Source organism: Tamandua tetradactyla, chromosome 6 (assembly GCF_023851605.1).
Source record: "Tamandua tetradactyla isolate mTamTet1 chromosome 6, mTamTet1.pri, whole genome shotgun sequence".
NCBI classification, from domain to species: domain Eukaryota; kingdom Metazoa; phylum Chordata; class Mammalia; order Pilosa; family Myrmecophagidae; genus Tamandua; species Tamandua tetradactyla.
Window position 1 is genome coordinate 74,573,988 of NC_135332.1, and position 25,815 is coordinate 74,599,802.

Sequence of the window (25,815 nt, forward strand, 5' to 3'; positions counted from 1 at the left end):
TGTGTGTGTGTGTGTGCACGCGCGCGCAATGTTCTATAAATAATTGTTAAGTCTAGCTCATTGATTGTATTATTCAAATTGTTTCTTTATTGATCCTCTGTCTAGGTGTTCTGTCCACTGACGCAAGTGTGGAATTGAAATCTCCAACTATTATGGTAGATGTGTCTATTTCTCTTTTCAGTGTTTGCCTCATGTATTTTGGAGCATTCTGGCTTGGTGCATAAATATTTATGATTGTTATGTCTTCTTGTTGAATTGTTCCTTTTAAATACATAGTGTCCTTCTTTGTTTCTTTTAACTGTTATACATTTGAAGTCTAATTTGTTGGATATTAGTATGGCTATTCCTGCTCTTTTCTGATTGTTATTTGCATGAAATATCCTTTCCCAACCTTTCACTTTCAACCTATGTTTATCCTTGGGTCTAAAACGTGTTTCCTGTAGAGAGGATATAGATGGGTCCTGTTTTTAATCTATTCTGCCCGTCTGTTTTTTGATCAGGGAGTTTAATCCATTAACGTTTAGTTTTATTACTATATGGGCAGTACTTTCTTCTACCATTTTGCCTTTTGGATTTTATATGTCGTACCTAATTTTCCTTCTTTTTACCTTTACTGATAAGTCTTTATTTCTACACTCTTCTCCACCCCTTTCCCTCTTGCCTTTTCATATCTGTCTCTAGTGCTCCCTTTAGTATTTCTTGCAGAGCTGGTCTCTTAGCCACAAATTCTCTCAGTGATTTTTTTTTTTTGCCTGAAAATGTTTTCATTTCACCCTTATTTTTGTAGGACAATTTTGCTGGATATAGCATTCTTGGTTGGCAGTTTTTCTCTTCAGTAATTTACATATATATCGCCTCACTGCCTTCTTGCCTCCATGGTTTCTGCTGAGAAATCTATGCATAGTCTTACTGGGCTTCCCTTGCATGTGATGGACTTCTTTTCTCTTGCTGCTTTCAAGATTCTCTCTTTCTCTTTGACAACTGACATTCTGATTAGTAAGTGTCTTGGAGTACATCTATTTGGGTCTATTCTCTTTGGGGTACGCTGCACTTCTTGGATCTGTAATTTTATGTCTTTAATAAGAGTTGGGAAATTTTCAGCAATAATTTCCTCCATTAGTTTTTCTCCTCCTATTCCCTTCTCTTCTTCTGGGACACCCACAACACGTTATATTCATGCACTTCATGTTGTCATTCAATTCCCTGAGTCCCTGCTCATATTTTCCTATTCTTTTCCCTGTATTTTCTTTTGCTTATGGGATTTCAGATGTCCTGTCCTCCAGTTCACTAATTCTACCTTCCGCCTCTTGAAATCTACCATTGTAGGTTTTCATTGTTTTTTTCATCTCTTCTACTGGGTCTTTCATTCCCGTAAGTTCTGTTATTTGTTTTTTCAGACTTTCAATTTCTTCTTTTTGTTCATTCCTTGCCTTCTTTATATCCTTCCTCAATTCACTGATTTTTGATGAGGTTTTCCATGTCTGTTCAAACATTCTGAATTAACTGTTTCAACTCCTTTATCTCACTTAAACTGTTGATTTTTCCTTTGACTGGGCCATATCTTTATTTTTCCTAGTGTAATTTGTTATTTTTTTGCTGGTGTCTGGGCATTTAATTACCTTAATTAGTTTATTCTGGAGATCGTTTTCACCTAGGATTTTCTTGCTGGATGACTCTTGTCTATCTGTTCTTTGATATTCAGTTCAGATTATTCTGGACCTCTAGCTTAGGTTTTATTTAATAGATTTGAATTTTTCAGTTCTTGTCTTCTTGTTTCTTGACCCGCCCGTATGGTGTCTTCTCCATCCACCCCTGCCCCTTAGGAGAGTCTACTTAAGTTATTATAGACTCCGGCCAGATTTTCCCAGACCAAACTGACCTCCTCTCATGAGGAAAGAGTCACCTGCGTCAGTTTTCCCTGAGGGTGAGACCCAGCAGGTTGAAAGGCTTTCCTCTGATGCCCCTGGACTCTGCAGTTTTCCTGTCCTGCCCAGTATCGTGGCGCTTTTCTGCCTGCAGGTCCCACCAGCATAAGGTGATGTGATACCTTTAACTTCAGCAGACTCTCCCTGCTGGGGGATTCGTTGAGACAGAGCAGAGGTTGTAGGTTGATTTTAATCGCTTTATCATTCCAGATCCTGGCATCTGAATTCCTTGAGGGAGGGAATCCACCTGAGATGGGCCCCACCCCTTTTCTGGGGAAGGCACAGTTTCCCAGACAAACACTCAAACAAGCTTCATTCTGTCTATGCCTGGGGAGTGGGAGCCTGAGAAGCCCTGCAGCTGTATCCACAGAGTAGTCAAGCCGTTGAAACATGGCCACAAAAAAAGAAAAAGAAAAATCCTTTTCAGAGCAGGACCCCAGTTCCTTGGGTTTGCTGATCAAGAGCTTAAGTTGGTATGTTGCTCTGTGTATCTCCAGGACCTATGTACCCCCTTCTCTCCTTTAGGGTCCAGACCGTTTCAAGTATTATGTGATATCCGATCCAAACCCCCCCCCCATTTTTTTTTCCTTTTTCTGTGAGCTCTGCCCCTCTGCACCAGGGAAAAACCAGCAACCTCAGCTTTTACTTGGGGTTCAGCTGAGCTGGGAGCTTATTTTTCATAGTCAGAATTTGTTAATTTCACAATTGGAGCTTGGTTGTGCTCAGGCCCTTACTGTTAGTAAAGTCTCTTTACGTTTCCCTTCTGGGAAGCAGCCTGTGGGGGAGGGGTGCTGGCTACCATGGTTTGGGAAACTCATCGTTCTGGGTGGGCTTGCAGTCAGTCCAGCTTGTCCAGACTGGGGTACGTTGTGTATCTAGCCATTGATGTGGGCCCAGCAGTTGTTCTATACTGTTCCTGGGTATTTACTAGCTGTTCTGGAGATGAACTAAATCCCATACCTCACTAAGCCGCCATCTTGGCCCAATCTCTCGCTCCTTCTTTTTGACTACCTTGACAGCATGCAACCTGCATGCTGTCTTCCTCCTGGTTAGATGCGCGTGATGGAGTTTTGGGGGAAGACCCCAAAGGGAAGGCACCCTTCTCACCCACCCAGTTACCTCACCCACTGGTAGAGGTTCTGTAGCCTCAACTTCTCCCCTGCGAAGTGCCTCTTTTCTCCCATTTCCATAGGGTTCAGACTGGGAAGAAGTTACGGTGCATAGCCCCTTCTAAGAAGTGCAGAGTTAGGCTCTCCCTTCCTGACAGAGTACTTACAAAAATTACTGGGAATTCTTCTACATGGCAGTTTTGTCTCTTTTTCCCCACAGTTACTAATTTACCTAATCACTTATTTACGTAAGTATGGACTCAAGGATGTTTATTTGGTTCCATGTCCCTTTTAACATATCCCCATCATTATGGGTTCTTTTATTTCTGTGGGCATTTTCTTACTTTCTGGCACTATAACAGACCACATATTTAGTTTCTTTCATTGAAAAAATGTTCAAACATTAAAAATATAAATATTATGTATCACAGGAGAGTGACTATGATAAATATCTAAGTAATAAAGCACACTGTAATGAATACTCTGTGAGCCGACTGAAGACCCAGGGTGCACCTAGTAATCGCAGCTCCTTTATGTGCGTCCCTCACCTCCCCCCCACACTCCCCAGGGAACCACTATCCAAAAGCTCATTTATTGTTATGCTGCTTTTTAAAAACGTAAGTATTCCTATTGTATAAATTCCATATGGAAATTATACTACAGTGTATCTGTTCTCCTTTTATTTGAATTGTTTAACTTTTATTTCCCCTTTTATTAACAGTGCTGTTAAGAGCACGCTTTTGTGCAGTATTTCTATTTAGGTTCATTGTAAATGTTTGGAAATGGATGGAGGAGACAGTAGCACATTACTGTGAGCGTTAATTAATGACACTGAATCATGTGTAAGACTACAGATACAAGGGGTAGTTTTAGGTCTTGCATATCACTAGAAAGAGCTAGAGGATAAAACATGGGACTGTATAACACAGTGAATCCTCAGGGGGATGATGACTGTGGTGAATATTATAAATATAAGAATGTTCTTTCATAAACAAGAACAAATGTACAAAACTAGTACAAGGTGTTAATAAGAGGGTGTTATATGGGAAAAAATATACGCAATGCACACTGTGAACTATAGTTAGCAATGTGTTAGTATTTTCTAAATATAAATAAATCTATACAGACAATTAGATTAGCAGGGCTGGGAAAGGACAGAAGGATTGAGAGGTAACTGCTAAGTGGTATGGGTCTTACTTTTTGGAGTGATAAAAAAGTATGAGAATTGTGGTGATAAAAGCACAACTCTGTGATTATACTAAAAGCCATGATTGTATATCTTGGATGCATTGTATGGTGTGTGAATATAGCTCGAAAAAACTTTTTTAAAAAGAACAATCTTATATATGTCCACTGGTGAAAATTCTTATACATGAAAGTTTTATTCAAATCTTGTTTGTTTTTGCAGATACCTTCCTAGGAAAAGAGACATGGAAGATATAAAAAAATACATAACTTCTAAAACCGAAAACAAGGTCTGAGATGAAAACAACACTAGATGGGATTAACAGATTAGACACTGCAGAAGAGAAGGTTAGTAAACTCGAAGGCACAGTGAGAGAAACAATACAACTAAAACACAAAGACAAAACAAAGCTTTAAGGGCATCAATTAGTGTGGAACAACTTCAGGCCTGCCTCATTCATGTAACTGGGGTGCCCTGAAGGGAAGGAGAGAGTAGGGAGAGGGAGGGAGAGACTGTACTCCCAAAGCTAAAGTGTATCCAGGCTGGACGGAAACAACACACCTACACAGCCAAGAAGACTGATAAGTCACAGCATAAGAACCATCAAAGAGCATCACACCAAGGCACATGATCAGACTACTCACAGCTAAAAGACACGCCAGATCCACAGGAGCAAAGATAAAGATTCTTCTTGTAAGAAACGACATAAGTTAAAGAAAATGGAGCCATACCTTTAAAGTACTGGCAAAAAACACCTGGCTAATCCACAAAATAATAGATTGTAAGAAAATTTCTGAGGAGCAAAGACAAAACTATAACATTTCCAGATATATAAAAGGTAGAAAATTCCTCACCAGCGGCTGTGCACTTCTAGATGTGTGATGGAACACATGGTCTCCACAAAGGAATAAGTACCAGAAATAACAGCACAAGCAGACATATACAACATTTTTAAAATTTATTTACATCTGTGAAAGAAATGACTGTTCAAAGAAAAACAACACTGCAGTGTAGGTTTTATAACAAATAAAAGCAAACTCATGACCATGACAGCACACAGGCTGAGGGGAGAAATGGAAGCACACTGTTGTAAGGTTCTGTGACTACCCATGAGGCATATCACAAAGACGACCATGATAAACTCTACATCAAACACTAAATTAAGCAAAGAGCTACAGTTAATAAGGCAACAAAGGGCTACAACAGAATCCTAATACCTGATGGAGCCAAAGGAAGGCAGAAAAGAGGGAACATGGAACCAAGAATGGAAGAGACAAATACGAAGAGCAAATAAATGATGGATTCAAACCCAAGATATCAGTGACCACAGTAAATGCAAACAATGTAAACACCCTAATTGAGGCAGACTTTCTCAGAATGGAGAGAGCAGACAGATTGAACTCCACAATAAGCATCCTTCAGATACAAATTACATACCTGCCAGGACTAGTCAAGAGAAAGCCAGAGTCGTTCTATCAGCACCAGACAGAGTTGACTACAGAAAAGAAGGTGAGACCATTTCCAAGTGATGGTGGAGCCAATTTATCAAGAGAACATCACAATCCAAAACATTCATCATGCAACCAGTAACAACCTCAGAGCACACAAAGCAAAGTTATCAGGAGAAACAGCCAGCTCCAACATTTTAACTGGAGACTTCAACAGCCCTCTCTCCACAAGAGAATACATACTTTTCTCAAGTAGGCATGGAATATTTACAAAGACAGGACTCACAGCTAAAAGACACGCCAGATCCACAGGAGTTCTGGAGTTATATTCTGGACTATAATAAGTCTCAATAAATGAAAAAGATTTCAAGTTATATAAAGTATGTTCTCAGATAACAGTGAAATTTAATTAGAAATAAATTAGAAAACTCTCTGGAAAATCACCAAATTATCAGGAAGGCAAATAACACACTTAATATAACCCAAGCATCAAAGGGGAAATCAGAAGGTATTTTGAACTGAATAAAATGAAAACACAATATCCCAGAATTTGTGGGATCATGACAGAACTTATGACATTTATGGCAAATAAATGCCTATATAAGAAAATTGGCAAATGAAGGCCTACATTAGGTCTCAAATCAATGACCTCAGCTTCCACCTTAAGAGAAAGAACAAATTAAACCCAAAGCAAGCAGAAGAAAGGAAATAATATAGATCAGAACAGAGATTAATTAAACAGGAAAATAACAGAGAAAAAGAAATGAAACGAAAAGCTGGTTCTCTGATCAAGAAAAAAATATAAACACTGCAGAAACTACCAATATCAAGAATGAGAGAGGTGGTATCCACTAGAGCCTACAAATATTATAAGGCTAATAGGGAGATATCATGAAAGTCTATGCCAATGAATTCAACAACTTAAATGGGCAAATTCTTTGAAAGACACCAACTACCAAAGCCCTCAAACACTGCTGGAGGGAATGTAAAATGGTGCCAATACTTTGGACAAGTTTGCATTTTTCTTCAAATATTAAAACATTCACCTATTCTCGATTCAGCCATCTTGCTCACAGGCATTTACCCCAGAGAAAAGGAAACATATGTCCAAAGAAATTCCATATATGAATATCAAAAGCAGCTTTGTTTGTGACGGCCCCAAACTGGAACCAACCTGAATGTCTGTGAACAGGTGACTGGATAAATGAACTGTGGCATATCCATACACTGCAATACTTCTCAGCAATAAAAATGAATGAACAACTAACTACAACACAGGGATGAATCTCCAAAGAATTATGTTGAAAGATGCCAGACCAAAAACATATATACTGTATGATTCCATTTATATGAAACTCTAGAAAACGCAAACTCATCTGTAGCAACAGATAGTTCAGGGTAGCTAGGGGACTGGGAGAGGAGGGATCACAAAAGCACATGGTAACATCTGGGGCAAGAGCACGCTCAGTATGTCTAGTACGGTAATGGTTCGTGAAAATACACACACACCAAACTCTGCAACTGTACACTTCAAATACACACAGTAATGCTGCAAACCAAGTATACCTCAATAAAGTGGATTTTAAAACGTTTTTTTCAAGTTTCACTTTTCACATTTAAGTCCTTTGACTAATTTCGAAAGTGAGTTTTACATATGGTGAGAAAGAATCCCATTTATGGACAACTGACTGTCCCCAACACTTTCTACTTGGCAAGGCCCTTTTCCCACCGACCTTCAATTTTTCCTCAGTTCGTTGACTGCAATTCTGTACATGAAAGTCTGTCTCTAGTCTCTCTGGTCAGTTCCAAGGCCACTGCCACTTTTCCTATTTCTGAGCCTTCCGCATTCTTTAACATGGTATTTTATTGTCTATACAGATTAAACCTCAAGGTTTCACTAACATTGAACATACAGTGTATTCTCACATTTCCCCAACTGACTGCCTCAGTAACGTCCTTCCTAGCTCTCTCCACAGCCCCCCAGTCCAAGGCAAAAAAAAGGTAGGATATGACCAGATACACAAAATGAAAGAGAAAATCACTACAGGGTCAAAGTGCCTCATTTCTAGGGCTCTAATGGCCCCAAAGCCACCGGGAGGTAGGGACCCATTCTTAGCTGTCGACCTCCTCACTCACCAACCCCAAGTGACACACGATTCCACTCTCCTTGTTCTAAACCACAAGACATTGAGCCTTCACCAGAAGCAGCTGTAACCCAAATAACTGCTCCCTACTGGGGGCTAACCAGAGGAGGGAGTAGTCTAAGGATACTTCTCGGAGTTATCAGTATTGGAAAGATCAGTATAATGGCTCCAGGTTTGCAGGCAGTCCACATGGTTTCAATAAAAATTTGATGTCCACCGAACTGTTAATCAACATGGCTAACTGTAACTTCGTTCTGCTGTTCCAGGTGGAAGGTAGAAGCATCCGGGGTGCATTCCTAACAGCTCAAGGCCACCAAGGGCAGCAGACACTCCTTTCCCAGGGAGTGGGGAGGCGAGTGGAGAGGCAAGTGGAGGCAGGGAGGTGGTACACAGCAACACTGGGCCCAGGAGCTACAATACTCAAGTTCAAATCTGTGCCCTTTGGAATGTTGCTCAGCCTTCCTGCGCTTCAGTTTCCTCAATCATCACACGAGGTGGCGGGCACCACACGGGTGGTAAACGCAATACACACAAAGTACTTTTAACAATTCCTGACACAAATGTCTAAATCCTGACTCCTCACACAGCAGTCTTAGCTGGCCAGGCACCGTGATACCTGCGGGTCAGCACCATCACCACCACACCGACGTTTACCAAATAAATCCCTGCCATCCTCCAAAAAGCTACTGAAAACAGGACATAGCAACACAGCTTTCAGCATTCTTCCACAATGCAGCAGTCAGTACATAGTCCCAATCAGATGTAAGAAAGACCAGAACTCAGCATCACCACTTGGCTCTCACGTAAAGGAAGAAAACCACAGTTGGTGTTGCTGGGTGTCCCTTCCAGAAGACAAAAGAACAGTCCACACACACCTACATAAAATAGTGCTACAGAAACCTGGATTGGACAGCAGAAGCTGTTGGTTTCTGGGCAAACAGATTCCTACACTCTCCATCTGCTGGTCCCGAGTTTAAGTCTCATTAGAATGAGCTCACATCATTAAGGAATGACAGCCATGCTCTCCTGGCCAGAACTTGTCAAATGAAATACAGACTTTTATAGTAGCATTCTCCAAAGGTGCATTTAAATCAGGAGTAAAATAAACCTGGTCTATGTCCAGGAAATGCCCAGAGATGTGGCTTTGCATTCAAAGTCTAGATGTGGCAGAGCCCATTTTCAGAAACCTTTTTGGATCCTTGAAGAGTAGTGGGTAGGATGAAGAAAGCTAGTATTTCATTATGTCCTACATCACTGGTTCTCAACAGGGAGCATTTCTGCCCCCTTGGGGGCATCTGGCAATGTCTGGAGACACGTTTGGCTGCCCCAACCACGGATGGAAAGGGAGTTTGCTACTGGAATCTTGTAGGCAGAGTCCACGGGTGCTGCTCAACGTTCTCTAGCACAGAAGATGGCGCCCAACAAATGGCAACAGAGCTAAAGTTATGAAACCCTGTCCTAAAGCATAAACCCTCTCTTCTATTGAGGATGAGAGAGGAATGAGGGAGCGGAGAGTCCATGAAATCCAGTACTTGCCACAATGGGTCAACACTCTCTGCAGTGGGTAGCCAGGTCTGTTTACAAAGACTTGGGTTGTGTATGCTGCCACATACAAGTTATATTATACAAACCTAGAAACACATGTTTCTACTAGTATACAGACTAAATTTCTTTTTTTTTGAGGAAAGATGCCACAAATCAAAAGTCCTCCCTTTCCTACTGACAAGAGGGCTAATAAAGGCTTTCAAGACAAGCTTTCCTGTGTAAGTGCTGAGAAAGCTCACAGGTCACCCTCGAAATTGCATATCTACTTGAAAGTTACCACCACAGGGGGTTTTGACCTTAGTTCTCCAAAGAGGAAGAAACAGGGTCACTTCTCAAACACAAAGCCTTGTTTGCAAAGAGTGTTCAAAACAGCTGGGGCTGAGACTGGGATTTCAAAGAGCTGCTCTGGTGGGGTACCTTCACAGTGGTGCAGTATCTTCAGGGCTCTGAAACTCCAAAACCAAATTCCCTACTCCTCCATTCAGCAAACTATTTTAAGGTCCAGAGAAATCTGAAAGTTAGACTCTGAGACCAGGGAGGGAACTCCTTGGCCTCCGCCAGGGCACCTGAGCCCCCAGTTAGGACAGTGACTGAGTTGGAAGGGGCTGCAAGTCACTGAGCTCAAGCCCTTGTTCTTGCTTCTAAAAGAAAACTGGAGTCCAGAGAGTTTGAAGGAACTGCCACAGAGCTTATACGAGCACGTGAGTGAGCAGAGGCTACCCCAGGGACTGAAAAGGAGGAAGGTGTTCCAAGCGTGAGGGGGGCACCCCTAGATGACCGATGGGGGGCACACACACACAATCAACAGCACATATTTATTATAACATGCATTTGAAAAATTAAAATTCACACAAAGCCCTGGACTTTAAAGATATTATTTCTTAATATGAAGCTAAGGAAGGTAGTATGTAAGCAATAAGCCTAAAGTCACTTTTTCTTTCTGCTGAATGAGACCTCCTGTATCTCAGCCAGCTGTGAAATGAAAGCCCGTGGCCAAGCACAGATGACCTTCCCCCTTTTCCTAGAGCAGCCCTGGACCCTGAAAAGGCGCCATCCCAGGAGCCACTATTGGCTCACATGCAAAGGCCTACCTCCTCCCTGCATCATTTTGTAGATCTTGCTCTCTATATGCAGCTGAGGGTGTTTGGTTTTGACACATTCAAGCTTGATGGCAACTTCTTCTCCTGCAGCAATGTCCGTACCTGGGGAACGAAGAAAACAAAAGTGTCAATCACTCCATGACTACCACCTGATTCAGTGTAACAACACATTAGAAAAGCAAAGAGAAATAGGACTAAGGTATATCAGAAAAAAAACTTGGTAAAGGGTGATATTGTTCATATTCTAAAACTTCAACTTCTGTGTGAGATCAAAGGGATTGGGTAGTGCATTTCCTAATTTAACTTCTATGGTCAGTTTAGTTAATACCATTAAGTACATGGAATTTTGAATAGGGCATGAGATTTTGTTGGTTTGTCCCTGTTAGTGTGATGTCCTGATAAATCCCAGAGTGATTTGGACAGTGAATAAACAAGTATTTGCAAAGTCCTCTTGGGGGAATGGGTAGAAAGGAGGAAATATTCAACTTCCCCTTTCAGAGAATTTCTGATATTCTCGCAAACAGTGGGGACAACCAAGTCAAGAGGCCCAAGTTCTTGGGGTTCGTGCCTATGAAACTTATTCCTGCAAAGGATAGGCTAAGCCTACTTAAAATTATACCTAAGAGTCACCCTCCAGAGAACCTCTTTTAGTGCTCAGATGTGGCCTGTCTCTCTCTAAGCCGACACAGCAAGTAAACTTGCTGCCCTTCTCCCCCCGACGTGGGACATGACTCCCAGGGGTGTAAATCTCCCTGGCAACGTGGGTCAGAAATCCCAGGATGAGCCAGGACCTGGCATCAAAGGACTGAGAAAACCTTCTTGACCAAAAGGGAGAAGAAAGAAAAAAGAAAAAGTAAACTGTCAGTGGCTGAGAGATTTCAAACAGAATTGAGAGGTTATCCTGGAAGTTATTCGTATGCATTACAGAGCTATCCCCTTTTTAGTTTATGGTGTATTAGAGTGGCTAGAGGGAAGTACACGAAATTGTTGAGATGTGTTTCAATACCCTTGTTTCTTGAAGATGACTGTATAATGATATAGCTTTTAAAATGTGACCATGTGACTGTGAAAAACCTTGTATCTGATGCTCCTTTTATCTAGGGTATGAACAGATAAGTAAAAAATATGGATAAAAAATAAACAAATAATAGGGGGAACAAAAGTTAAAATAAATTGAGTAGGTGGCAATACTAGTGGTCAATGAAAGAGGGAGGGGTAAGGTATGGTATGTATGAGTTTTTTCTTTTCTCTTCGTTTTTCTGGAGTGATTCAAATGTTCAAAAAAATTATCATGGTTATGAATCACAGCTATGTGATGATATTGTGAGCCACCGATTGTACATCATGTAAGCAATGCTTGTATATTAACAATGTACGCTGAGTTTTATCAATAAAAATATTTTTAAAAAAGGAAGAAAAGCAATGAGCACTGTTTGAATTTTCCCAGAAGATCAAATGAGGACACTGTCCATCTCCTGGTGTAAGACAGGGTCAGCAGCTGATAAATCTCTATGAAAAATGATCCTTCTTTTTACCTTTTAAAACAGCAAGTATTCGAAATGTATAGAAATGAGTATTTGGTATTCCACCACCCCATTTCCTTATTTACCCACTAGGATCAAGTTCTCAGAAGAGACAGATATAAGGCAATGCAGGTTTCTTCAAAGGATTCCCAGCTTTCCTTCTCTAAACCCTCCCTATCACCCCTCATCTGTCTGCTCTCGCAGTCACCACGATGGCCACACTGTGGGAGCTCCAGGGTGACTGTGTGTCTTCAAGTCGCCTCTATATGCCCATGGAGGTGTGTGTAGTTCTTTCTCATGGAGGGACAGTGGGGGGAGAGGGCAGTGATTTTATAAACATCTCTAACTCAGTTGGTCCTGCTGCCACAAATCAAACTGCACACATCTTTGATACAGCACATTTCCCAGACAGGCTCAATTCCCATGAGGTGTAAAGAGTCACCCCTAACTCATCCCACATCTGGCAATATCCCCTTCCCCACCAGACTGGAGACGTAGCAGAGGCCAAGCCCCACCTGGCCTTCCCTGGACAAGACAGCGCCATGCCCCTCTCTCCAGCCAACACAACAAGCAAACTCACCACCCTCCCCCTGTCTACGTGGGACATGACTCCCAGCGGTGTGGACCCTCCTGGCAACATGGGACAGAAATCCTAAAATGAGCTGGGACTCAGCACCAAGGGACTGAGAAAGCTTCTCCACCAGAAGGGGGAAGAGAGAAATGAGACAAAATAAAGCGTCAATCGCTGAGAGATTCCAAACGCAGTCAAGAGGTTATCCTGGAGCTTATTCTTATGCATTAAGTAGATATCACCTTATTATTCAAGATGTAATGGAGAGGCTAGAAGAAACTGCCTGAAAATGTAGAGCTGTGTTCCAGTAGCCCCTGGAATGGAGCAGCAATGGCCCCTCCCTGGGTTTCTGTCATGGGCTTCACGCTGGTGCCCAGCCTGGGGGGCTTCCTGGGCTCCTACTTTATCCGCGGAGAGAGTCTCCGCTGGTACGCCAGCCTGCAGAAGCCATCGTGGCATCCATCCCGCTGGATCATCAAGGTTTCTTGAGGATGATTGTACAATGGTATAGCTTTCATAATGTGACTGTGTGATTGTGAAAACCTTGTGTCTGATGCTCCTTTTATCTACCTTGTCAACAGACAAGTAGAACATACAGAATAAAAATAAATGATAGGGGGAACAAATGTTTAAATTTAGTTTGAAATTTAGGGATCAATGAAAGGGAGGGGTAAGGGGTATATAAATTTTATTTCTGTTTTCGTTTTATTTCTTTCTCTGAATAGATGCAAATGTTTCAAGAAATGATCATGATGATGAATATGCAACTATGTGATGATACTGTGAATCACTAATTATATATGTAGAATGGAATGACCAAAATAAGAATATTTATATTTGTTAGGGTTTTTTTGGTATTAAAAAAAATTTTTTTTTAATTAAAAAAAAAAGACAGCGCCCCACCTTCCTGACTGACCCCTGAAAGGCTTGGGCAATGCCCACAAGGCCTCTAACTGCTCTGCCTTGGCCGTGCACAGCCCACACTCCCCACTTCCATCAATTCTGGGCTACAGCAGGCAACATATCTAGGAATACTTTCAAATCACTAGCCCATGAGTTTGGAGGCAAAATTAGTTTAGTTTTTACTTTAAAATTACTACATCCCTGCTTTACTCCAATAAAGGGCGCACACTGGACTATGGCCACCCCCTCCAAGCTTCATGCACAAATGCTAACACGTTCCAACCTGAACCAAAGTTTTGCCTAGAAGACCTCTATCACCTGTTTACTACTTGACTCACCAGGTCACCTTTAAGGAGAGAGAAAGAAAAAGAAATCCTGCACAGCATTTCCCTGTTCTCCCCTCAGTCTTCCCTCAGGTTCCTCCTTGATAAAAAGCACATTAACTTCCTGGCAGTGAGGTCATTTGTGAATGAACAAACTGCTGGTCCCACACAGATCCCTGGGCCACTCCCTTCCAGGCAGATGGCGCCAAGCAACCCAGGCAGCTTTGTGCAAAGCAATCGAGCCAGTCCTTGGTGAGTCCTTGGTGACTCAGTTTCTCCTATCACCTGAAATCATGGGGAGAGTGGCAGCTTGTTTCACAAGGGAGTTGTGGAGATAAATGGACAGTGACAGTGACACAGCACCAGGCGAGGTGGACAAGCATCAGAAGCTCTGGTCTGCAGGAGGAGCGGCCACGGGTCACGGTCTGCCAGGAAGCACCCCAGGCCACAGAGTGCCAGTCACCTGCAGTCTGCTCTCTGGTGCTGCCCGAAACGTGCCCGCTCCAGCAAGCCTGGAGCTCTGTAGGATAGCCACCACCTATCCAACTACAAAAGGAACGACTTTCATCTTAAAAAATGTACTGTACTAATGAAAAATGAAATTGGAGTTCTTGTGAAGTCCTGGAACTCTGAATACCCCAAAGCAGGAGGAACAGATGACAAATCTCACTAGTTACATCAGCAACTTTCTGCACACCAAAGCATTAGCAGCACAGCCTCTGGAGATGGCCCAACTGCACCACTGAGGATGTGGGAATGCCAACCTGTTGGCCGGTAGGTCCTCAATATACAAGAGTCCTGGGGCCCCGCAGGCCTCTCACCAGTACGATCTGCTTCCTGGTGGCTGGTGGTCAATGTCTGATAGCCACCTCCTACAATACAGACTTGGGAACAGATGACCAGTGGCAACTGTCATGGAGCCCAAGCAGCCATACGTTGTGCTAGCCAAGGATGCCTGCCCTTAGGCAGGCTCTGCAGACCATAACGCTGTCCAGAGTTTGACTCCTGGCTAAAGAGAGGCTGGACCAGGAATTTCTGCCCAAGAGGTGGGAGTAGCAAACTCTCCAGGCTGCCTTTCCCAGTGAGCTTATTGCCTACTGGGTAGAAATACCAAGCAGCAGCTTCACATTCTGTGCATTCCTTGGGCACCAACCATTACCATACTACCATGTAGACCTGCCCCCACCTGTCTCTCCCTCTGCGGTACTCCTCTAGCAGTGCTGCAGGGTGTCATCCTCAACCTGCCACAAGACCACAAGGGGACAGCATAAGACATGAGAGCAAGCACAGAGTGTTTCTCACCATAGCTGGACCCTGCTGTCAAGACCACGTTGTCTGCACTAAGGATACAGCCCCAACAACTCAAGCTCTCCTATGCGTCCCACCTCCAGGCATGGGTATCAGTATCTGATCAGATTTTCCAGGTTAGTTCTAGGAAGAGAAAACTACGTACTTCCAAGTTGAACAGACAAAAGCTGAGGGTGCGTTAAGTAAACCTAAGCATGAGCCCGACCCAGTTCTGGGACAGGTATCAGCCTGGATGCTGGTAACTCCCATCAAGAACGGTCAACAAGGAAAAAGGGAGACTCCCAGGACAGGAGGGCAAAGGTCACCTCTGCAGGCAAGGCTGATAAGGAATGGAAAGCAGCATGACAAATTTTATGGGAGAAACTCAAGCACAGGACAAAAGCCAACGTAAATAGAAGCTACTACTCCAAAGGGTTCAGGGCAAGAGAGACATGGCAGCAGGTGAGCACCTGCCTCTTATGGGGAGCGTGGCCCGGTTAGCAACCACCCATCAACCATACTCTGGGACACATACTGGGTACCACCCACTGTGCCAGGTGCCTTCAATGGGAAATCGAAGTCAGCAAGGGTAAACACAGGAAGAGGTCACTAAGCTCCAGCTATCTCAAGCTATGTGTATGTGTTATCAAGTCAGACTGCACCGTCTACCTGGCACACTGACACGCTGGTGCAGTGACAGGATGAGGCCAACAGCTGGCAAGAGGAAAACCCCCACTCCACCAGGCATGCAGAGCACAGCACCCTGCTACCTGTGCACCTCCGGGAGACAGATGAAGACAGAAGCAGAAGACCCACGAGAACAGAGCCCACCTGGCTTTGCTTGCCCTGCGTCTCGTCTCCTGCGCTCATGTCTGACAGGGGCTCTGTCAGCCCTGGCTGAAGAGAAGTGACCCCGCCTGGACTGCCCACCACGTGTTCACACTCATCCACTGGAGGTTGGAAAGCATGGTTCATGTTAGCAATACCAGCCTTTTTCCCCCTAAACATCTTTCCCATAAGCAGCCGATGATGGCAAGGTGTGGACTCTGAGGGCAGGCCACACAGGTAGCTGGGTCTGGGAAGTCTTTCCCACCAGCTCTGCTAGCAGGCTGAGAGGGAGGGAAGTCCCAGGTCTAATAAGCAGACTGCCTGAAGCCTGGGAGTTGAAGAAATAGTCCCAGATACTGCCCCTTCTGATGGAGCGATTTTCTGTTATAAAGCTTTAGAAGGACTCAGATGACAACCAGCCAAGGCCCTCATGAGTAACTAAGCACAGCAGGCCACTGGGTCTTCACGGGCCCTGAAGCGTTCTGCAAACTGAAGCCCCCCCATCCCATTTCAAACATCAGAAAACATATAAAGTCCCAGGTAAAATCCAAAATCCCAGCAAGCCAATCTCATGAAAACGTGAGCCGTACTTAGAGGAGTCAAGTTTCTGACTAACTTCAAAGGAATGACAGTAGGAAGGATTTTAATCATTAATCACACCAGGATATGTAGGACCAGATTTTCAAGAACAGGACCCAGTTCACTGCCTACACTAATGGAAGGAGCTGTAGTTCGGCAACTGCATGTAGCCTGTGGACGCCCAAGCCCCGCACACGATGGATGTACTTGGGCCTGCCCTCCCAGCCACATAAGCACTCAAGCTTACAAGACCACCACATTTCCATGGTGGGGAAGTGTGTAGCCTGAGTACTAAGGGTGGACCCAAAGCCAATGCTGACTGGGGGGGAGTCATCATGACCAATCCCACACCAATGATTAGTGTGCCCCGACAATAGGCGGTGTGGGTGCCAAGAGAAGGACCTGAGTGCCAGTCCCCTTCTTGCGGAGCAGGTGGGTCAGCTGCGCACGCAGGACCTGCAATGGGGCCAGGGCGAGGCAAGGCCTCCAGGATGAACGGGACCCCCACTAAGCTCCCCACTTGAAGAGAAGAGCTTCCATCCTGGTGAACGACCTCTTGAAACCAGAATACCACCCGACTGTCAGGACCCAGCTTCCCAAAGCACAAAGCCATTTTCACCAGGTCTCACCTGGCAAAAAGTTTCAACATCTAATGGACTGGCTTTTCAGCAGAGCTCCTAGATCCCGAGGTTAAGACTTTTGCCAAAATTTACTGTTCTATAAATAAGCCAAACAGCTTGCATTTATCTAGCCCTTCGCCTCCCAACGCCTTGCTGAGAACGACCAGACTGACTTCTTGGATATAAATATTTAAATGGTAAAACCCAAATGTCTCTCAGGCCTATTATACTCAGCAGGCCAGAAAGACCAGAGTCAAAGTCATCACTATACCCCTGATGGGTTATCCTGCAGGTCACCCAGGCCCCAAAAGCTGTAAGGAAAGTTCCTTTTAACAGGCCCCCCCCAAGCCCCTTGTCCTCTATTCTCAAGTGAAAAGACGGAGGGAGGGGGAGGAGCCCACACTGAGATAATGTAAAAGGCGTCATGGAAGGTACAGCAGCTCCTGACTCTAACAGGAACACCAGCCAAACAGCAACACCACCACGGGGCTCTTCAACCTCTACACTTACGCAACTATCTCTCTGCAACTTGCTGCGGGCCAGGCTGGACCGTCTCAAGTTCAGCGGGTCTGGAATAACATACACATAACACAATTCTTCCCCAAAAGAGTAGGAAAGGACCGTAAGTTCAAACTTCTCAACTTCAAGATTCAAGCCGATCTTATATCACACCTATGTGTACATGTGAGCATATTTCTCTCGCTCTAAATGTGAAATGACCCAGAATATTCTAAGCCCAAACATCTTCCAAATCTACCCAAAGAGAAAAACTCGGGTAGGCCTTTCCCACAGCCTTATCGGCCTCTATTCTGCCAACATGGTGACCACCCAGCTTTGCCTGCTCTGGTCAAGCACAGAGCTTAGCAGCAGCAGCTGAGGACCTGCACAAACACAGGCCCTGCAGGCGCACACGTCCTACTCAACACCTGCCAGTCTTCTTCAGGGACAGAAAGGCCCTCCTCCTAGGTCTTCCGGCTGGACCAAGGTCACAGTCCAGAAGGAATCCACCCGGCCAGGTGCAGGCACCTGGGGAATGAGGAAGCTGAGCCCAGACCCAGCTCCCCTTGCCCACGGGGCACCCTCCACTTGCACACCGCAGTCCCGTGGTTTTGACAAGGGCCGAGCCTGGCGAGGGGGAGCCACGGGTACCAGGCCCGGACAGGACTGCAGAGCAAAGAGCCCCGGCCTGGGTTTCCTTGTGGGTGACATGACGACCGGACGCCCTCCTAAAAGGCCGCAACGGTCAGAGAAACCGAGCCTGGCCTCCCGGGCCGAGTTTTGGCAGTTTACGCACGGCAGCGGCACATCGTACAATGGGGGCTTCCAGGGGAGCCCATCTCGAGCTCACCGTCCCCCGGGCCCCCACTTCCGGCGGGGCCTGCTCGGACTCCGGGCAGCGGACGGGGCGCGGCCCAGGCTTGCGGGCCGGACCTCCCCTGCAGCCCCCAGCTTCCTCCCAGCTGCCCCCGGCGGGTCCTGTCCCGCAGCTCTGGTTGGGGCTGAGTTGCGGCTCTCGAAGCCGTGTGCAGCCAGCCTCGACACGGGGCGGAGGTCCCGGCGCCCAGACTCCCGCGCCCGCCGCCGTCCTCAGGGGCCGGGGTTGCGGAGTCGGCTAGGGAGGGGGTCGGTCCGGGGCTGGGGGAGGGGCGCGCGGCAGGGGTTGCCCGAGGGAGCGCCGCGGCCTCACCGAGATAGATGTCTCCGAAGGAGCCGCTGCCGATCTTCCGACCCAGCCGGTACCTGTTACCGACTCTGAGCTCCATGGCGGCGGCGGCCCGTCTAGCTCCTGCGCTCCCGGCCGCTTCCTGGGTCTGCGCTCCGGGGAGGCGGCGCCGCTACTGCCGCTACTGCGGGTCCGGCTGCCGGCTCCGCCCCCCTCACAGCCCCGCTTTCACCATCGCTTTCCGGCCGCCCCGCCGCTCCCAGCGCCTCAATACGGGGCGGATGGGACAGTCCGAGCGTCGCCGACCCTGGTCCGACCCCCGCCAGCCCCACTTGCCCTCTCCCCGTCGCGGATGGACTCGGATCTTCCGGGCCTAAATCCCACACCAGCTGCCTAAAGGAGCCGCCGCCATCGCGCTGTGACGTCACTTCCCCTAGCAACCCCCTGCTGGGCGGGGCCGCGCCGCTGGGGGCGGGGCGAGAGCTCCGGGGCGGGGCGGGGCGGGGCGGGGCGCGGCCTCCTCGCGACCCTTAAGGGCCTCACCCCGCCCGTCCCGCCCTCGCCCCCCGGCCGGCCCCAAGCGCTTGCGCGGGGAAAGCCTCCTCGGCCCCCGGTAGATGGGCGTGGGGCGCACACTTGGAAAGGCTCCCTCGGAGCCAGAGAGATGGGCCTTGAGGACCTGCGCCCCGAGGCCCCCCAGATCTGTGCAGGAGAACCACCCGCCACGGCCGGGCGCCTCAGGGGTCACCCAGAGAGAAGGCCGAGGGAGAGGGCCCAGGATTCTGGGGTGGACGTATGGCGGCGAGGCCAGCGCTGGGCTGGCGCTTTGTCACCGTGCAAGGGTGGCAGGTCCAAGCTAAGAGGGCTCTGAAATGGAAAGTGGGCCTGGAGCGATGTCGGCATGTTTCTAATCTGGGTGGGGTCTGAATGTTCGTGCAAAGCAGAATAAGGTTTGTTTGTACCCAAACCCACCGGGCTCTCTGCACAAGGTCACAGCCAGGCCCCTCAGCGCGGGGGGGGGGGGGGGGGGGGCGGCGTCTGCATTGCCAGCTTCTGCACCCCTCCTGGAAATCCTGTGGCATGAGGCAGGCGTCGTTCCCCAGGGTTAAGTGGCCCAGCCAAGCGCACAAGGGTCCAGCTGAGGCCGGGTGCTCGCAGCCAGCCTCATGGGGAATCCAGGGACAAGGCTGCCAAACCAGTAAAGAGAACTTTGCTGGGAGAATTCAGGCCTGGCTTGTCTGTTGGATGAACAGTGTGCAGCTCCTCCAGGGAAGGCCACCTGCTCAGCCGGCACCATAAGGTGGCCTGGGGTCCACTCTCTGCAAGTAGCCAGGCCTCCCAGGGCCTCCGGCCACATTCAGCTCCAGGGCTCTGCGGTGTTCCACTTTGTTCTCCTAACTGATCAGGAAACTCAACCTATGTGGGGGTTGCCTTGACAAGGGAGCGTGGGAGAGACCTGGGAGGGGCAGCTGCCCACCAGGGCCTGGTCCAGGGGCCTCGGCTCCGTGTCCCCACACGCAAGACCCACCGGGGCCCTGCTGTCCTGTGAGGAAACACCCTTCCAGCCCCAGGACTCGCAGGGCTTTGCTGGAGACAGCTGCTCCCCAGCATCTCACCCCGGCATGGGAGGTCTGCTTGGAGGCCTTGAGCAGGGGCTTCTCTCTGGAACCCAAGCTCACTCTATGCCCACACCCTCTCCTTGTTCTATTTGTTGACGCTGCTGGAAAACAGGAGCAGGCTCTGGAGCTCGGTTGGTCAGCCCACTCTGCTATTGCCCTGTGTGACCCAGCAAGCCAGCCCCGATCACCCACTGCAGAAGCACTGTGTTAGCAGTGCTGGGCCTGGCCCTGCCAACTTCTCAGGCACGGAGGCCCAAGGGACGCCCACACCGGGCAGCACAGTAGGCCTTGAGGAGGACGGACACCCAGCTCCAAACTACAAGGGCAGACCTTGCCCTGACAACCGGGGTGGCCTTCCAGTGTCTCAGCCCCAGCACGGCTTACCTGCCCCTCCTGCCCTGGGGGCCATTTCTGGCCTGTGACTTTCCTCCCAAAACTCCCTCCCAGGCCCCCCAGGGCCACCTCAGGCCAGGCCAGGCCCCTTGCACCCTGCCCAGGGTGTCCTCGTTAAATTTTTAATTGTGGTGACATATGTAACGTGAATATTGCCATTTAAGTATTCGATTTAGTGACATCAATTGCATTTACAGTGTTGTACAACAATAACCCCCATCCATTACCAGAACGTTTCCATTGCCCCAAGTGAAACTGCACCCGTTAAACATTAACCTCCAAGTCCCCTCCCTGCTCCTGGTAACCTCTAATCTGTTCCCCGTGGGTTTGCTCTTTCTAGATAGTTCACATAAGTGCAATTTACAGTACCTGTCCTTTCCTCTCTAGGTTGTTTCATGTTTGCAAGGCTCATCCTTGCTGTCGAGTGGGTCCCTTCTCCCGCTGAGTGGTATTGTGTGCACGGGCCGCATTTTCTATCCCTCCTTTACCTATGGGCACTCGAGCGGTTTCCACCATCGGCAGTTGTGAACAACCGTGAGTAAGACTGCAGCTGTGGAACGTGTATCTGTTTGGGTGTCTGGTCTCCAGTGTTCGGGGCCTTTGAGGCCCACCCCCTGCCCGGTCCTGGAGGGGCAGGGGCGCCCGACCGAGGGACGATGCAGCTAGTGGGCGCACGTCCCAGACGACAGCTCTGAACCCAGCTCCCGACACCCTCCCCGGCTCCCTCTTGGGACCCCCAACACGGTGGCCCTTGAGCCGCACTCCTGCCCTCGGCCCCCCCTCGCCTGCCCCCTCTCTTGGACTGTGGCACTCAGGTCCCTCCTGGGCCCGGTGGCCACACCACCTTCTCCCCAATCCGGGGGCAGCTGCCCCAGCAGACAATGGAGCTCTCCAGTCCTCCTTCCTGACACAGCCAGGTCCGGGAGCACCATGGGCGCTGGAGGGGTTGGGGGGCACAGCCCCTGAGTTGCTCCTGGCGTGCAGCCCAGGTAACAGGAGCTGGCGGCCTGGGTGGGAGGCCGGAGCGGGAGGGAAGGCCCGTGGGATGGGTGTCCCCGCAGCCTGGGGGCTGGCCTTGTCCCCATGGGTGATGAGGACGGGGTGTGTCTCTGCCTTTTGAGCGGAGCTGCCAGACCCCACCTCCATGGGTGCCCCGAGATGCGGCTGGGTCGAATTCTGGGGTCTCCTCAGTGCTCCAGCAGGAGGGTGGGCAGCTGTCCCCCCCAAGCCCCTTCTCTCCCCTCCCCAGCTCCCTCTTCCCTGCCCCCTGGAGACACCGGGGAGACCATTTGTTGTCAAAGCCCACCCTCGTTCTCCAGGCTTAGGGCTGGGCCCTCAGGGGGAGTGCGACGGGGAGGGCTGTGTGAGGCCGGACAAGCAGACCATGCTTCATATGGGCAGCTGCCAACTGGAGCCGGCTGTGGGGTGGGGCGTGCACGGGGCAGTGACCCTCCCCGAGATCTGTGCAAGGGGATGGGGAGCCAGTCTGGAGGCCTGGGGTGGGACCTGAAAGATCTCCAGGCTGAAAGGCAGTGTGTGTGTGTGCACATCCGTGTGCATGCATATGTGCATGTGTATGTGCATACACACAAGTGTGTGCATGTGCGTTTGTGCATGCGGCAGGGCCTTGCTAGCACCCAGCTGCTGACCAGGGAGAACTGAGAGAAGGCTGGGTTGCAGGCTGGGGTTGCGATGGCTGGGGTTGCTGGGGGGCTGGGTTGCAGGGGGCGGGGGTTGCGGGGACTGGGATTGCAGGGGGTGGGGCATTATGGGAGGCCGGGGTTCAGCAGAGGCCACATGGGAGCCACAGCCTGCAGGCCCTGGCCGTGCACCCCCTACACTCCCTCTGAGTAGCTGGGCAGAGGTGTGTGCCCTGAACCCACACTAGGAGGGCAGTGGAAGTGAGTCTGCACCCCCATCCTCCACCCTCTAGAGCCCTGCAGCCCAGCACGGTGGCCGCCAGCCACATGTGGCTATTGAGGATTTTTTTTTAATTACCAATCAGCCCCTCAGCCCCACTGGCTGTCCCCACCTGGGGCACCTGCCAGTGTCTGGGGCAGCCTTGGCCGTTGTGACCGCCAGGCAGGAGTGCTCCTGGCATCCAGTGTTTTGGGGTCACAGGTGCTGCCAGATATCCTAGGCTCACAGGACGGTCCCTACTGAGAAGGGCAGTCCCGCGAGTCATGAGTACCAAGGTGGACATGCCTGTCTCTGAGCAAGCTGAGGGCCCTGTCAGCCCTGCCTTTGCCTAGCAGCCACTGCTCAGGCAGCAGAAATCCATCTATCACCACTTGCTTGCCTAGGTCAGTCAAGGGATGTGTGCTGCCCTGCAGCCTGTGCCCCCCTAGGGCTGGAGGCCAAGCTGGGGGGGGCCAGAGGACCCCCACTGTGCCCACCTGGGCCGGGGCACCAGTGCAAGGGTTCAGGTGAGGGCCGCGTCTGCTGAAGGCAGCTTCCAACCTGCTGGTTAGTCCTGAGCGGGGGACCTGCGGGGTGAGGGGCTCTGCTCCTGTCTCCGGACATCCGGACCTCCCCTGACCCGGCCTGGAGCCTCCAGGCGAGGGGCTGCTGACCATGGCTCAGGCCTTGAATCCTGGGGGTCCCCAGTTTCCCAGCTCTGGTGCCAGCAGAGCCCGGTACTGTGTCTCTCATTAGTGGGTCAGCCTTGGACCCATCCTGGGACCCCTGGCCAGCTTCTTGTCCGGTGGAAGGCATCTGCCATGTCCAGAGCCTGCAGGGTCTGTGTGTCCCAGGGTGCTGGCCTGCAACCCTCCTCAGCTCCCTTCTGGACGTCGTCTCGGCACTTTCTGAATTGGATGCTGGGTGCTCTCTTCCCTGAGGTGGCCCCTGGCAGGGTGGGCATCCTGCCGTTCTCCACCCGTCTCTGTAGCCAGGGTGGAGGGGCTGGGACTCAACCAGGTGGGAACACCCAGAGCTGCAAGGGGCACCTGCATCAGCTGTACATACCATGGGGGGCTGGGCATGGGGCAGGGGGAGGCCGGGGCAGCACGAATGGGTTCCGGTCTGCGGTGTGGGCCAGGAGTCCCCCATCAGCGCCAGCTCTGGGGTCCCACCTGGGTGTCCTCCCGGTGGCCTGGGATGCATTCTCACCCTGGCTTTCCCAACAACGGGCCGGTTGGTAGCTGGCATGGCCTTGAAGGTGCCTCCACCAGGAAGGCAGTCCTCGGCCCCCGACGGTGGGCCCAGGCGGGGCACGTCCACATGTGGGACTGCCCGTGGCTCTGTCCCCCCACCCCACACTCTCTCCCTGAAGGCCACGAAGGGGTGGGAGCAGGGGCCACTGGCGGCGATGGGGAGGCAGTGCAGGCTGGGTGCAGGGTTTTTGCTCAGGGAGATGGAAAAGGTTTGGTAACGGAGGGTGGTGAGGGCACCGCAAAATCAGGAATGTGATGAATCCCATTGTGTGCTGTGCTTGGGGGGTTGGAGATGGGAAAGTTTTATGTTCCCACAATATAAAAGAAAGAAAAAAGGAACAACTAAAGAGATAATGGCAATTCAGTGCAGTGCCTGATCCTGGATGGGCTCTAGCAAGGGAGGAGAAATGGCTCAAAGGACATTATTGGGACATAAGAAAAACTTGAGAAATAGACTGTGTGCTTTACATCAATGCTGTATTTCTTGAACTTGAAGCAGCCGGTAAGGTGGTTACATAAGTGAAAATCCTTGTTTGAAGGAGATGTACACAGCAGGGTTACGTGTCCAAGGAATGTGAACACTCAGGTGTTCAGGAAATGGATAGATAAATAGATGGACAGAGAGATAGATCAATGGAGTGAGGGTTAAATAGAATGATGCAGAAAATGTGACAAAATCTTACAATTGGTGGATCATGATGTGGGAAGATAGAAGAATGTTGGAGTTCTTTGTATGGGATTTGTATTATTTTTGTAACTGCCATGTAAGTTTGAAAGTTGTTTTTTGTTTGTTTTTTGATTTAGAATGTTCAGAATGCCCAGCAGTCACGAATGACTGAAATCCACCACAAATGTGCATTACTACTGAGAAGCAGAAGTGTATCATACAGCGATGATACACTTTTTCCAAGTCCAGGGGTCATGGCTGGGTGTTGCAACCTTGTACTATCTGCAGGATGGGAGGAAACATAGTATCCCGCAATCTCTGCATTTCTGAGTTAAGGTCTAGAACATGCCTGGGGGAGTGTGGCAGAGGGCACCTGGGCCAGTTTGTCAGCATTGTTCATAGAAAATGTACAAATGGATAGTTTGCGCCCGTTTTCTGCTAGCTCATCCCCGTTTCTGTTCTTGGGGGCGGGGTGGGGGGGGGGAGGGTGCAGCCTGGCTTGGCTCCTTGACCAAAAGGGAAAGGACCCCTGGGATGAGACCATCTCCAGGCCCACGTTGTTCCTGGTCTGGATCTCTGCATCCTGGTGGATGAGGAAGGGCCTTAGGGGATGGTCTCAACTTTGTGAACCACTCAGCTGTCAGCTCCTGCTGTGCTGCGGCCTTTTACCTTTCTGAAAGCATTGCGTAAGTGTGAAATAATAATAAGAGAATTAGGAACACTTAGAAACTGATAAAAATCGAAAGCCTAGATGAAATCGACAAATTCTTGGAAAAGTATAAAATGACAGAGAAGGGGAAGAAGAAACTAAAGAGCAGGAAAAGATCAAGAAACAGCCTTGGCGCCCGCCCCTCCCCCGCCCAGCCAGTCCCACCCGCCTGCAGGGGCTTCAAGGGATGGCTCAGTTCTTGTCTCGGACAAAATGTTCCCAAGCCCGTGGGGTGTGTCCAGCTCATTTTATGAAGCTTGGGAAATTTGGAGTCAAAGCCAGACAAGGACAAACAAAAGGAGACGATTATAGGCCTATGTCGTGTAGAAACTTGGATGCAAAAAAATCTGAAATAATACTTAGGTAATGAGGCAATTATATATGAGAAGTAGACCCCATGGTTCCCTCAGTTTCCTGTTTAATATCAGACAATATCAATGCAATTCATCCCATCACTAAGCTAGAGAAGAGCCATATGGTGAGCTTAGGAGAGAGACAGGAAAGCACTGAAGGGATAG

At 48.9% G+C, this 25,815-nt stretch overlaps 1 protein-coding gene and 1 long non-coding RNA gene across 5 annotated transcripts in view; one reads left to right on the top strand and one right to left on the bottom strand.

Annotated features, from left to right (window-relative positions):
* The window catches only part of CSNK1D (casein kinase 1 delta), a 44,761-nt gene extending 25,567 nt beyond the window's left edge, over positions 1-19,194 (bottom strand). For 2 of the 4 annotated variants that reach the window (XM_077166285.1, XM_077166286.1), the window contains exons 1-2: positions 18,779-19,189; positions 10,449-10,559 (exon numbers count right to left, since the gene is read on the bottom strand). In XM_077166285.1, the coding sequence (XP_077022400.1) occupies positions 10,449-10,559; positions 18,779-18,854 (187 nt within the window). In that variant the 5' untranslated portion in view covers positions 18,855-19,189. Of the gene's footprint in view, positions 1-10,448; positions 10,560-18,778 lie in introns of all 4 variants that reach the window. The other 2 variants (XM_077166287.1, XM_077166288.1) reach the window with 2 other exon arrangements.
* A 131-nt stretch (positions 19,195-19,325) lies between these two features.
* On the top strand, positions 19,326-24,993 carry LOC143686136 (uncharacterized). The gene is made up of 3 exons (XR_013176923.1): positions 19,326-19,704; positions 21,154-21,300; positions 24,726-24,993. It is a non-coding gene; the product is annotated as an uncharacterized LOC143686136 (long non-coding RNA).
* The last annotated feature ends 822 nt before the right edge of the window (positions 24,994-25,815 follow it).